The sequence below is a fragment of the Tasmannia lanceolata genome, unplaced genomic scaffold (assembly GCF_043159265.1).
Source record: "Tasmannia lanceolata isolate RefF3 unplaced genomic scaffold, GAP_Taslan_0.1 ptg000005l, whole genome shotgun sequence".
Lineage (NCBI taxonomy): Eukaryota > Viridiplantae > Streptophyta > Magnoliopsida > Canellales > Winteraceae > Tasmannia > Tasmannia lanceolata.
Window position 1 is genome coordinate 13,858,946 of NW_027518682.1, and position 14,902 is coordinate 13,873,847.

At 39.9% G+C, this 14,902-nt stretch overlaps 1 protein-coding gene across 1 annotated transcript; it reads left to right on the plus strand.

Moving 5' to 3' along the window:
• Nucleotides 1-174: 174 nt before the first annotated feature.
• Nucleotides 175-9,916, plus strand: LOC143877588 (uncharacterized). The gene is made up of 5 exons (XM_077379734.1): nucleotides 175-311; nucleotides 2,371-4,139; nucleotides 4,225-5,646; nucleotides 7,742-7,979; nucleotides 8,927-9,916. The coding sequence occupies exons 2-5, from the start codon at nucleotides 3,522-3,524 to the stop codon at nucleotides 9,394-9,396; spliced, it is 2,748 nt and encodes a 915-aa protein (XP_077235849.1). The 5' UTR covers nucleotides 175-311; nucleotides 2,371-3,521; the 3' UTR covers nucleotides 9,397-9,916.
• The last annotated feature ends 4,986 nt before the right edge of the window (nucleotides 9,917-14,902 follow it).

Consider the following 14,902-nt stretch of genomic DNA (forward strand, 5'->3'; position numbering starts at 1 on the left):
CATACATATCTCTTCTTAGTAGTGACTGAAAATGTTTTTTTGGATTATTAAACTTTTCTGATTATTTGCAGATGTGTGGAAACGATGATTCAGTTCAGATATTTGAAGTGACTTTGATCTTGGAGGCCCCCACTAATCATTTTATTAATTCTTATACAATAGCTATAAGATCTCAACCAATCTAAGAGCCCAAACATTTAAACTTTGTTCCTATAATGGTCTCCCCATCATCGTAGAACCAGACATGCTTCAACATCCTAATCCTCCAAGAGCACAACCACCACAGCTTTCTGCAACCATTTCTTCATAGGGTAAAGTATTTATTTATTTTTTTACAGAGAAGACAATACTTCAAGGGAGATGATATTTTCACTCCCCCTGCATTACTTGCACGCTCCCCTTATAACGTGATTTGACGTCAAAAAGCATTAAAGTTGCCCACTTTTCACATCAAATCACGTTATAAGGGACTACTGATAAGAGACTGTGTTTGGAACCCAGAATGTCAGGTGCGTGTTACGTACGTAATCGGCTGTGACACAAATAAATAAATTAAAAGATAGAAAAGAGGGGTTGAGAGGTTTTTTCAAGGCAACTGGACCTCCTAAGTATTGAATTGGAGAGGAGCGGTGACTCTACCTAAAATAAAGTTTTTTTTTCCTGTTTGCAAAATTCTCTACATATCCATTGTAATACAACATCTTAAACACAGATGAACACAACGTGGATGGAAATGCAAGCACGTGCAGTAAAAAAACCTACATTGTTAGGTGATCTACTCCGTATTAAGATCATCCTATGGAGAGGATTTTTAGAGCATAACTTATCTATATCAGACCCAACAGATGGATGGTTTAGATCACCCAATAATTTGGGCTCCACTGTATATTTTTTGAGGTATTCTAAAATGAAGGGCGCTCCCGGTGGCTGCTAGAGACGGCTCTACACTAACTTTCAGCCATTATAAATGCACAACCGCCCCTTTCAGCGCCTGGGGGCGCCCTTCAGTCTAGAGTACCTCTTTTTTTTCTTTTTTCTTTTTTCCTTCTGCTTCACTACTGTCGACCATATAAAAACTCTAATACGGAAATATTCTCACTCCTGTTTTAATAAGGAAGCTGGGGGGCTACCTCGCGGTCAATTTTTGGGAATTTGGGTGGAGCTTTTATATTAAGATCCGGTCGGGTTCTGAGTTCTGATTCCCACTCAACTCTATCAAACCCGATCCCACCCAAATTGCATCCCAATTAGCAGGGCGTCACCTCAGTATGATACAAACGATGCGTGCCAGGATGACATAGTGGGTCCCACTATAAATTAATTTGGACCGTCCATTTAGTAGGCCTTGCATGAATCTATTATTCAGTCCAAAAGTAAAATGAATTCCCTCAAATGAACCGTTTGGATCAATCAATATAAGACCCGCTATGCTGTAACAGATGCTGCAAGGTATTACAGTGAGGTGACACTGTTACGGTCCTAAGTGGGGGCCCAACTAGGTATGGGACTGGGTGGGACTCAGCCTGGTATGGACAAGTTTAAAGGGCCTTGCCTAACGCGTTCCATCAGCTCTGGAGCTTTTGGCGTATCGGTAAGGTACCTAACATTTGGTATCAGAGTAAAAAAACATCACATGAATCTCCTTGATCATCCTCTCTTGTCCCACCGCAAGTGAACACAACGCAGCTTCCAACCGTCCGATCCTTGGATCATCCATGCCTTGCTCTAATACCACTTAATTTGTTACGAACCCGATCAGGTTTGCAACGGATTGATCTTCTTAGAGGGAAGATCGGCCTCTTGATCCACTTCGAGGGAAGGATCAATCATCTTTTGTGCACGAGACACGTTTTGAAAGACTTTTTTTCATTCCTTATGACTACATATTATTTAAAGAGAAAATAACTTACCACGTAACCTAAACCTTAGCAACCAACATACTGTGTGCCAAATCCTAAACAATAGCAACTTTCCTAAAACATTGCAAAGTGATAACCATAGCCTACACAAATCGTTTTTAACTAAAATCTACCCAATAACCCCCGTCCATATTCAAATCCCTTAAAAATCTCAACAAGTGAATACGTAACAGTCCACCCCTCTTGGAATCAACCTTGTCCTCAAGGTTGGAGACGAAGCACCGGCTAGTTGGAGAATAATGAAATCTTCTTGTGTAGGACTTTTCAAAAGTCTTCTCTCTTATCTTTTTTCTTTTTCCTTCTTGCTCCCTTTCTTCTTTTCTTGGTCCTACGATTAGTCTCCATTTTGTATGGCATCATCCAGGGTTGAGCGAACTCCATTTTCAAATGAATCTAATTGTATTGATCACCAAAGCTCATTGCCCTAATTTTTTGAAATTTTGACACACAGATGGTCGTGGAAGAGATTCTGCTCTGAACGCTCGGCTTGACAAGACGACGGCTACACATAAGCGCGGCCCGAAGGAAAGTTCAATTGCCACAGAGTGGGCCGCCGCGGAAGGGGTGACCTGTGGAAATAGCTACTTGGAAAAAAGACCAGAGTGAAAGCCGTCACAGAGTGGACCACCGAGGAGGGCGGATTCGGAAACGTGGTGGTAATGTTACGGTCCTACGTAGGGGCCCACCTAGGTATGCGACTGGGTGGGACCCAGCTTGGTATGGGACAGGTTTAAAGGGCCTTGCCTAACGCGTCCCATCAGCTCTGGAGCTTTTGGCGTATCGGTAAGGTACGCACCCTAATGGAAAATTCCACTTGGAAGGCTGTTTTGGGAAACGCAACATCATCTGTATACGGCAATCGGCAAAGCTGTTGCTATTTTTAGGTGAAAATTAAAAAGATAACCTAAATTTTGATGCCCTAAATATGTTTAGCGGCAAACTGGCAATAGCATCTTTCTTTAATTAATCTCAGCGTCAATCCTCCCGCCTGTTTTAGAAAAATCTACAGTTGGACCGATTCGTAATTATTATAAATGTCAGGGACGGTTACGGAGCTGTTTAAAGCATCCTCCTCCCGCTCTCTCTGTCTCTCATTGCCGAGAAAAACGTCGGTATAGGAGAATTGGAGGTATGGTTTATTCACTGCCATCTTAAGATCTAGTCCGTCCATTTCTCATCCAGCGCTTGCCGCTGTTTCTATCGTTTATATAAACCCTAGTACTCTCTCTCTCTCTCTCTCTCTCTCTCTGCAACAAGAAATACGTGAAACGACAATGTCGATGTTAATTCGATAAAGAAAAGGGGAAAATCAAGAAAGGACAAAAAGAAGAAGGAAATATTTTCTTGAATATGTCCATGTTTCTTCCATATGAGTAAAGAGCTTGCAGAGGCCTTTAATGGCGTTTTTACCGGTATTTTTCCACTTGATTGATCCCATTCTTTCATTCTTTATTTCATACTCTCGATTTTGCAGCGGGGGTGAGTAGGAGTTGCAGAGCTCTAAATGGCACATTTTCAGTTGTTTTTTCAGCAAAACTGGTTGAGGAGAAACGATGTTTTTTCATTCTTTATATAAACCCTAGGGTTCGTAATCTCTGCTCTATGGGGACTCGGCGATCTACAAGGGTTTTCATACCGAAATCGGTTGCAAAGTCTTCTGATTCTGATGAAATTAGGGTTTTGCGATCGGGAGAGAGACTGATCTCATCGGAGTCTGTCACGAGGAAGCAGAAAGGAGAGGAAGATGAATGGCTCGGATTGCTCGAAAATCCTCACAGGGCGGATTTTTGTAGATGCAAAGGGGAAGATAGGGATAGAATGTATGGGATTGTATATAATAGGAAGCGCCAGAGATTGCCGGAAGCTAGGGTTTCGATTGATCGGATGTACGGAATTCCTTTCGTTAAGAAACAGAGTAGGAAGAAATTGATTGTGCCCCTTAGAACCGAAATCTCAGAACAAAATAAAGAAAGTGAAATCACTGAGACAGTCTTAAATTCTCCCAATTTTGTTCGTGGGCGGATTTTGCTCATTGCCTTTGTAGAGTCTTCTCCTGTTAGTTCGCGTCTTTTTGTTTTGTTCCTGGTTTATGTTTTGGGATTGTTAAGGAGGTCCAGGTTGAGATTGTCAGAACTGTACGCTTTTTTGTCTTTGGAGTGGATTGCTAAAATTTTGTCCATGGATGGAATTCATTTCTTGGCTGTTCCTAGTTCAGAAGATGTAAGCTTTTCTTTCTAAGACTCTTCTGTAATCAGAATTTCTTATTTGCTATTTTCTTGTAGTGTTTAATCTTTTCTTTCTTCAGTGTCTTTCTTGCATCGCTTCTTGTCGAGGTGCTTTTCCTACTGTTGGCGTTTGCACGATTTTTGGGGCCCGGTGTTTCGTTCCGTTGGTTTCGCTGAATTTTTCAGTTGCTCCTTTGTATTTTATGAGCTTGCTTTCGGGTCTATTTCTTGCTTCTGAATTTCTTCCAGGCATACTTGTAAGTTATTTTGAAAATGCTACGAGTGATATTCATTGCTCTGAACGTGATTCTTGCATTCCAACGGAGATGGGTATTTCCAAAATCAAGATTTTGGATTCTGGAAGTCCTTCTGTGAAGAGGAGTGCAGTGGATTGCACATTCGAATTAACTGAATTAGATGATAGTAATGTATTAGTACGGCATTGTGTGAAGTTATGGAAACATCAAAAGAGGAGGAGTTCTATGAGGTCTGCTAGGGTTCCGAAAAAATCATTGATGAAACTAAACAATGGAGGCTTACATTCTGAGCTCAATGGTAACATGAAGCTTCACTCAGCTGCTAAAGGCTTACTGGTGCCTATCCGTGAAAAAACCTTTGACATTTGTGGTACTAATTTCTTAGGAATTAGGAATGATAATGTTGTATACTCTTCTCCAAGGTCTAGTCACAGACAGAGGAAGTCTGCCAGGAATAGTTCTGCCCCGAAGGGTAAGGAATTGAACTCGACCTTAATAGATCGAAATCAGAACATAGACTCAGTAAGTTGTAGTGCGAATATTTTGGTTATCGAATCCAATAGATGTTGGAGGGAATGTGGGGCAGAGGTTATGTTGGAATGCTCTGGTTCCAATGAATGGTTGCTTGCGGTGAAGGCACGAGGGTCAACAAGGTACCTACACAAGGCACAAGAAATGAGGCGTGGCACATACAATCGTTACACGCGTGCCATTATATGGACCGGTGAAAGTAGCTGGAAGCTAGAGTTCTGTGATCGAAAATATTGGCGTGTATTCAAGGAGCTTCATAAGGAATGTTGTGAGAGGAATAAGCAGGGTGCTCCTGTCAGGCTAATCCCTATGCTAGGAGTGCGAGAGATGTTTGGTTATGGGGATGGTGAGGCAGTTCCTTTTGTGCAGCCTTATATGTACATCACTACTAAATCTGATGAAGTTGGTAGAGCTTTATTGACTGAGAATACTTACTACGATATGGATTCTGTAGACGAGAAGTGGTTAGAAAAGTTGAATTCCAATTTTCATGACAGCGATGGTACTGCAGGTCATATTTCAAAGGACAATTTCGAGAAGATTATATATGCGTTTGAGAAGGCTGCTTATACTCATCCCATTGATGTCTCTGATGAGAATAGGGCTACTAGCCTGTGTTTAGATTTAGGGAGGAGGGACATGGTGGCAGCTGTCTATGGCTACTGGTTAAAAAAGAGGAATCAAAAAGAGTCATGGCTGGTTAGGATTTTCCAGGTAAAAAATGCTTTGCTATGTACGTTTTTTGTTTGTATCTATATCATGTTCTATATTTATTTTGATATGCTCTTGTGGAATGGATCCTTCTGCTATTGGGTGGTCTGCATAAGTTTATTATACTTTGGTCATTGAAGATGTGAATATCATACATTGTTTGCCATTAACTCTTGTACCACTGGTAATCAAGGCATGTTTTATTAATAATTTTTTCTTTTCAAGTAAGTATGTCACTGTGGGGTTGGCTTAGTCCGAGTCTCTTTGTTATTAATAGTTTAGGCTGCACCTGAAAGTTCTTGAATGAGATGGTCCTGAGTGCCTGATGTTTTGCAAGTGTTTCGTTTTTTCTCCGGTTCCTTTAGTTGCTCTTTATTTCTTTATGGGTATCTCGAACATTGTATTGGTATATATCACCGTTGTTCCTAGCATTCATGCAACACTGTAGAATTGTGTTGCATATCTTTCTACCTGACCCAGTTCCGTACTGTTAATGAGAATTTCAATGTTGAACTTATATTGCTAAATGCTGCAAAAGTTGGAACTCTCAATCTAAAAGTGTTACTTGCACCATTAAAAAAAAGAGTTAATTACTGGTGTTGTGCTGAGATAATTTCTTCCCACTTCAAGGAATTGAACTAGCAATCTTTGAAAATGGGAATTGATTGTTATTTGTGTTATTGGGTCAAAATGAAACATTTATGTGGTTGAAGGTTATGAAAAAGCTACCATGTTGGAATGGATCAGATGCTATATTTTCAGTAAAGCTGTGATGTGATTCTCCCAGATATCCAATGTTGAGAGTGTTTGTTACTTTTTTCTCTAGCGTTCTATCAACATTGGAGAACAATGTTTTTTTAAGTCCTCCAAGGTTAATTGAATGTCATAAAAATTATTATACTTGATTTGGATATACATTTGTTCATTTTATTTTTGAAATTAAGACATCAAATTTGAACTTCTAAGTGCTAAATGGAGCAAAAGAGCAGAGACTTCAAGGTAGATGCTACACTGAGACCATCTTGTTCATCATGATGGAAATAAACAAGTATGTTGCATGATGGGGTGTTTGCTGTTCGTATTCCGGACTAGCATGAAAATGTTAGTGGTTCAATGGTTGTGGTCTGCTAAACATGATGGAGCCACTCCTGGCATGCTGGAAGAAGAGCTGAACATGGTTCTCTCAGCTCTTGCTCATTCCTTATACATCTGTATTTCATTTGTTATGCTTTATGACACCTTCCCAATCCTGGTCAATTACCTTTTCCTCTTAGCAATGCACAAACTCATGATGTGTTTGATAAATATGACCAGTGAGAATTTTTCTAGAAATGAGGGCTTGGAGTTTCTTTGGCTATTTCCCCCCTTGTGGTGATGATTTTTTGGAGAAAAGCTTAGATGCACAGAATAATATTTAACTAAATCCCTTGCCAACCCTAAAGAGAAAAGACATTTTTTGGGGAGACGCTAGATGCACGGAATAATAATTAACTAGATCCCTTGCCAACCCTCTAGGGAAAAGGCATTCTTGTCATTGAGAGTGCCTGGAACAAGTATCCGTAATCATTATGTTCCCTGATGATAGGTAGATACAATGCACATTTTTTAGCCTTTCCTTGCTCAGTCAGATGTAATAAGTATGCAATTTTTAGCCTTTCCTTACTCAGGCAAATGTAAGTTGAATACTGAATATTTTGCTATGCAATAATTGACCTAATGAGGATGCTTTGGGTCCTTGACCTTTGGTTGTTGTTTCTTATTTCAGAACAACGCATCTTTACTCTCTGCAGTTTGAAAGCTTGAAGCAGAGCTCCGTAGCTAATCATTATATAGGGAGTTGGATTTTTTTTTTTTTTTTAATTTTTACATTTTTTACAGTTTGTCTTACATGCATGTTTTCTATGTGGAAAAGGTATGGTGCTTTGTACAACTCTGTTTATTAGCGATTGTTTCAGTCTTTTCTTCTTTCTCAGAATATGTACTCTCATTATGCGAGGCGGCATGAGATCATTTGTAAATGTTGTTATGACCCGAACTGTTCCCCCTGTTGACCCAACCTTGATATGTATCTTATAACTTGAATGATCTCTCTGAACAGGGGCAACCACCAGAGTGGGGAAGGATAAATGAGCCGTCTTCTGGAAAGAAGAGATCTTTCCAGGAAGAAGGGATCTTTCCGGGAAGAGGCGAGCCATCTTATAACTTGAATGATCTCTCTGAAAAGGGGCAACCACCAGAGTGGGGAAGGACACATGAGCCGTCTTCTGGAAAGAAGAGATCTTTCTGGGAAGAAGGGATCTTTCCGGGAAGAGGCGAGCCAGCAAGTTTCTTGAAAGGTTGGTTTTGCTCTTTCCTTGTTTTAATTTCAAAGCAAGATCTGTCACACTTGCATGTGCTGCTATACAACCTATAAGAGTAGACCTTTAGCAGCAGCGCTCACATGCAATTTCAGTTCACCCTTCCTCTTCTATGTATGCACCCAACAAGAGTTACCTTTACTGCCTGCTTGCGGTCCCAAAATTGAGGCTGAGTTGAGATGTGCTTGGTTCCATTTGGGAGACCACAAATGAGTCCTGAGCATATGCACTTCCAAAGAAATTCCAGCGTGCATTTGACAGTCAGATAAGACTAGCTCGAGCCATTTTCACATTATTTGCATATGGGTTGCATGAACTTGGCTCCGTTCCTGAACTCTGCCAAGCCCAAAGGCCTTTCTGGATACCCGTTAACGTTTATTTGCATAAATGCAAAGGCCTTTCTGGAATCTGGATACCGCTCATGTTTATTTGCATAAATGCAAAGGCCTTTCTGGATACCCGTAAAGTTTATTTGCACATAATCTCATATGCAAATAATGGCTATACTAGTTTAATATCCTAGTTAATGGCTTCTAAAGTAGCCTTAATGTCCCTTTTCCAAATAAAATTAACTTGAAATGATCTTTGTAAATAAGAACTTGTTTTGGAGGTACCCAAAGAGGCCCTAAATGTGCCCTTTTCTTCCCTTATTTTCTCGTTATTTGGAAAATCCGGTTAGGTTTGAACCTTCTCGACTCGAGGTCTGTGTTGGGCCGGTTTAGGGTTGAGGTAACATTGGGTTTGGACTACTGGGTTGGCCTCAACTCGACCCAGCTGGCCTGAGTTGCACCCCTAGTAGCAATTCATACATATGCATTAGAAATATTTTCACCACTCCGATCTCCATGTGTTCTTTTGAATGGCTATTTTCAAATTCAGCAGGAGAAGCACATTATCTAATTATTCTCTTTCATATCCATATGCAGCCCACGCAGAACAGGAGGCCATGAAGAGATTAAAAGAAGCTGAGCACAAAGCAGAACAGGAGGCCATGAAGAGATTAAAGGAAGCTGAGCACAAAGCAGAACAGGAGGCCATGAAGAGATTAAAGGAAGCTGAGCACAAAGCAGAACAGGAGGCCATGAAGAGATTAAAGGAAGCTGAGTACAAAGCAGAACAGGAGGCCATGAAGAGATTACTGGAAGATAAGCAAAAAGAAATACAAGAGGCCATGAAGAGAGTCCGGAAAACTGAGCAGGAAGCAAAAAGGCTTGTGGAGATAGCTGGAGTCAAGAGAAGGAAAGCCCGGATGCTCTGGCAGAATGCTGAGCTGGCAACATACAAATCTGTCATGGCATTCAAGATTGCCGAGGCAGTCGAAGAGTCTCTTGAGGCTTCTTCCATGCTTATTGGTTTGGTGCTTCACAATGGGGATAAAAGTACACAGCCATCATAAATTCGTCGATGTGGTGAACTATCTGTATACAATCTCGAGCGCATTTTGTTACTATCTATGATTTTCCGGTGGACTTCTTAGCTCTCTTTAATGCCTCGAAGCTCACACAGAACGCCAACTTGGCAACCTACAAATCCGTCATGGCCCTCAAGATTGCCGAGCCAGCTGAAGAGGAGTCTCTCATGGCTTCTCCCATGGTTGTTATTGCTTGAGTACTTGGTAATGGAGGGTTTGTGTATGCAACCATCATAAATGCGTGGATGTGGTGGAACCATCTGTATATATAGGATCACAAGGCAGTTTGTTATCGGTCTATGGTCTATGATTTTCCGTGGGGGGCTAGGTGCTGATTCTACAACTGTAATTAAGAAAATATTTTAATTTGTATAGATGATGATGATCTGTAGATTTTGTGTAATATTATCACACTAAATTTGTAACACTGAAAATTCAGTTGATCCCTCAGGAAAAGGAGAAAAAAGGAAGAAAAATCAGTACCCCACAAGCACTCTTACCTGAACTAGTGTCTACCTTTAAACAATCAACTTTGATTCTATGCTGATAAGCTCCAAATGTCTTATAAGAACTTTTAAAATAGTGTTCTTTCTTAGTCCCAGGTTATGTAGAGCCAGCATTAAGACCCTTCATGTCATGTGAAGATTCATACCACTTTCATCAATCTTAAAACTATTTCATTTTGTGTATATTAAGGTATAAATTAATCTTCGATTATTATTTAGACATGCATCGACAATTATTTTAGAATTTTGGATGTATATATACATGAGGTTTTATATGCTGTGCGTGTGAAGGATGAACCAAACCGTTCATTTGTTGGGGTTATGTGCCCAAAAAATCATTTCCATAGGATGATCCTAACCATCCGATTTGTCGAGGAACTGCACCATAAAAACATCTATAGATCGGAGAGTTGGGATCATCCTGTAAAGATGATTTACAGGGTACAGCCTATGTAAGTTGCGGCCTAACAAGTTAACGGTTTGGATCATCCTTTGAAGCAGCCCCACAGTACATTTTGAAAAATATTAGACTTTACGCGCATACGGCATATAAAATATCGTGTATGTATCCAAATTTTTTTTATTAACACAGTAGAGTTTACACATCTTTCTTCACCCACAACTTTGTTCGTTGTCCTTTTTTTTTAAGCCAAACATCTCAAACCCGTTTCTTGTGCTTGAAGTTCTCTACGGTGGGATATTTGGCTAACTATGATTCTTGGCTGTAGAAAGATTGTTTGGCGTCAATAAAATTTAGAGCAATGCTAGCGAAACTGAGAGTCGTAGGACCTAAAAGGGACCGAACAAATTGTTTCACGCCACAACATCATCACTAGTGACGTGAGCAATCCCTTTAAGTTTAGGAAAATCATAAAAAGTAAATTTTTCTTTAACACATGGCATATTTTCATTGCAGGTCCGGTCCTGTTTTACGGTTCAAAAAAAGGAAAAGAAAAGGAAGTTCAGGCCGTGTTTGGCCACCATGAAAAAAATATTCTGTGATATATTTAGGCGAGTGATAAATAGACCTCCAAATATCTTAAATCGACTCCCTATGTGTCTTTCTCTCTCTATGTGTTGGGCCAGTTCTGTTGAAGGGGCCATAGATGGAGACACTTGAGACTTGCGAGTGTGGGAGTGAGAGAAACATGAAAATTAAGCTCCTAAAAACAAGGGGAAATGATATCAGCACTTCAAATATTTTGATATCCAGGCTCTTCTTGCTTGTCTTTTTATTATTTAATGGGATTTTGAGAGCTTTTTGGGAACTGTAATAACCTGTTGACGGCCTTTTAAATGCTAAAAGGCAAAGCTAGTAGAGCGTGATATCAAGACATTGGAGTTTTGATATCATTTCCGGAAAACGAAAAACCAATTCTAAATAGGTATTTTCTTTTCACTACGTTTTAGGAATTTGACATGCCATCTCTACTCTCTCCTACTAAATCCTCTCCCACTCCTTTCTTATAAGGACTGGCTCCCTACCTCACAGAGTTGGACCTGCGATTATTCTAGGAATAATTTATCATGGTTGTCAAAGATGGCCTTAGTGATCCACATGTAGTAGCCTTATGATCATATGTGTAGTACAGCTAACATGAATCTTCTTACATCGTGGCCATTCATGATTTAGGGCCGTCGATTTAGTACTGCAACTCTCTGGGCCCCACGTGTCCAATGCGGATTTCAATGATCTTATGTTGAGTACAAGATGGACGGTCTAGATTGATGATCACTAGTGACGTGAGCAATAAGTAATCCTTCTGCTCATCTGGGTTTTGTTGATGATCAAGGCAAGATCGAGATGCGCGAATGTTCATCTAGACCCAGCGTTCACTGCGGGGCCCATCATGGATCGAACACCTGTGATCCTGACCGTCCAGCTGGATATTTCTAGAAGGCCACAAGTCTTCTAATTAAATAGTCAAGATCATTATATTCTAATAGAGTCAACTGTATGGGCGGTGGATATCATAAAGACAGAAGCACCTGTACCGAATTAGAGTGGCAGAGTTGTAAAAAAATTTAGTTGCTTGTGAGAATGCCCAATACACCTCACTAATGCAAAGAGTAAAGAAACGGAAAAATGGAACAAAATCCCAAGGATAACGGGAAAATCTTTGGCACCTATACATATAAACATTTGAGGAGACTGACAGGGATTAAAAAATCCAAGAAATAATTTCTCCGTTTAATCTTTTTTTTTTCTTTAATTTCCAACATCATGTGATTTAAATGTGTGCGTGTACGGTCCAGATCATGCAATATTGATTGAGCCCACATGATCTAGACCGTTCATCTGAAATGAATGTAAGATGAAGATTAGATATTAGATACAGATTTTACCACTGTAAATTCTTAACCCTTCATCTGAAACAAAGTCTATCGGAACCACCAGATGTATGGTCAGAGAGTTCTGTGAATCATGGTGGGGCACTTGGTCTTACCCAAATCGGATAACCCCTGATGCTATCACCCATCAAGTCATTTAATAGTCATAAGTTCATCCAAAGGGAAGTATTAGATTAGGAGACTGATATTAAAACTTTTCAATAATGTCACTCTACTTTTCACTCTGGCTCTTTCTTTCACTTATAGGGGTAAAACAATTTTCACACTCATTTTCCACTTATAACCACTTTAGGTCAAAGAAGAGGAGCCTTTGAACTGTTTAATCTCCTTTAAAGGCTTTTATAATTCCCAAGATGCCTTCAATTGCTGATCAGAAAAGTAATTAATGAAGGGTAGAGTGGCCTTATGAAAAGGATGAGCGTGGTTATCATTTCCCTAATATTATTTCATTTAGAAAATGTTACTTTTACCCACCTTTCTCAGCATTTCCTTCTTTTCGTTTTCTTTTCCTGAACATGACTTTGTTTTTAGGAAAAGAACAAATGAGTAAATGGTTTGCTTAAATGAAAAGTGGTCCCACCTGTTCTTTTATCTGCCATTAATTTTTGTGTGAAAAACAATGGCAGTTAAGACAAAAAATTTCATTTTTTTTTCTCTAAAAGTGGTTGTTAGTTGGTACTACACTCTTGTATCGAATCAAAATATTTCTAAATGGGGTCATCTTCTGTATTTTTAATAGTTTCCACATAATATCTTGACATCTTTGAGGTACCGCCCTTGATATGCTGAGTGGGCGGACACGCCGGTGTTCGAGGTACCGCCCTTGATAATTGATATTTGATCCATTAGCAAATCAGTTTTGAGAAACTGTTGTTGGATCAAATATCAAGGGTCGTACTTCCATCGTAGCACCAATATGAGCATGTCCACACTCTCTCATCATATAATTTTAGGGCGAAGATAAATTCGCACCACTGGAAAGGAGGGTATGTGGCAGACTTTAAACCTTTTTGATGCTTAAAGTGGTGCGAATTATTCGAGGGGGGGGGGGGGGGGGGGCGCGAATTTATCATCATCCTGATTTTATCATCTCCCTTTCTCTTTATTTATTACAAAGTACGGTATTGATTTTGGTTATAAAATCACAATCATGATTTGATGTTGACAGTTGACACTACTATGGGAATTACCGTGGCAGGTGATGTACTAGGGTAGTTAAAGTGTTAAACGCACCATTTGCTAGTGTAGATGGTCCATTCGCTCTTCAGTCTTCACATGGATTTTGGCTAAGGGCCTCTGATGAAGGAGCAGGAGGAGCTCTTCCCCGCTATCGCGGTTAGTGCTGGAGAAGATGCTTACTGGTCGATTGAGTGTTCATTAGCATGGTGCTGAGCGCTCTTTTACCATGGGCGATAATCTGTTGGTGCTCAAATATGTGCAAGGGAACGAATGGCTATGAAGGTGCCGGTCACGTCTGTTATCTGACACCAACGGTGAGGAGAATATAGCACTATATATATGTATATTCTCCTTGTGTGGTATTAGCTACATGGTAAGATGTTAAATCTTAAAGTTAAAAGCTACTTAATTAGCCTTCTTACTAGTTAAGAGTGAGATTGTACCTTCACTTTTATTAAAATATCTAATCTCTTTGGCTTCTAATCAGCATCTTAACCAAGATAAGTAAGTTCATAGACAACATGTTAGGGACCACCTAGAGGAAACCCTACGTTGCTCGCGATTTGGTGTGATGACAATGTGTCATGCTATTTGCTATGAGGCAATATTGGTGCCTAGTGGTGTATAGTCGCTTCTGATTGAGTTGACTGGACGTCCTGGGAGGTTGAACGGTTGGCCAATCGGAGGATGGGGATGGGCTTGCATACGTCCAAGGCTAGGGCACCGTTGTGACTTTAAGTTGCTAGGGGCACTTTAAAGCAGGTGCTTGGGGCCAGGCGCCATGTCTCATGATCCTCTCATCTTATCAGTTTTTACCCGATCATAATTCATAAGATCTCTTGTGATCTTTTCTTCTCTTGTAGTAGAAGATTGTAATCTCACTCGTGCGAGTAGATGTAGGCATTATAACTGAACCACTTAAATACTCTGTTGTGTTTGCTTTGTTTCTTTTTGCATTTTTATATGCTGAGTGGGTGGACAAGCTCGTGTTGGAGGTACAGCCCTTGCCCCATGGTATTTGACATTTGATCCAACAAGAAATCAGTTTTGAGAAACAGTTGTTGGATCAAATATCAGTTTTGATAGAACACCAACATGAACATGTCCACCCACTCATCATATAGTCTCTCTTTATTTATTACAAAGTACGGTACCGATTTTCATTATAATATTCACATTCATCCTTTGAAGTTGACACTAGTATGGGAATTACAAAGGCAAATGAGATGTTTAAAATAGAAAACCGAGTGTCAATATTAAACAAGGGAACCTATTAAAAAAAAAAAAGGGAGTACTAACATAATCTCCCATTAGTATTCTCCAAAGACTTATATATTAGAATAAGTATTTTAACTTCTCTTTAATGATCGATCATATAGTGTTTCCGAGAGATATTATTTGCTAGAGAACATCGCACAAACATTCTCAGACCGGCTGTTGCATGAGAGAGCAGG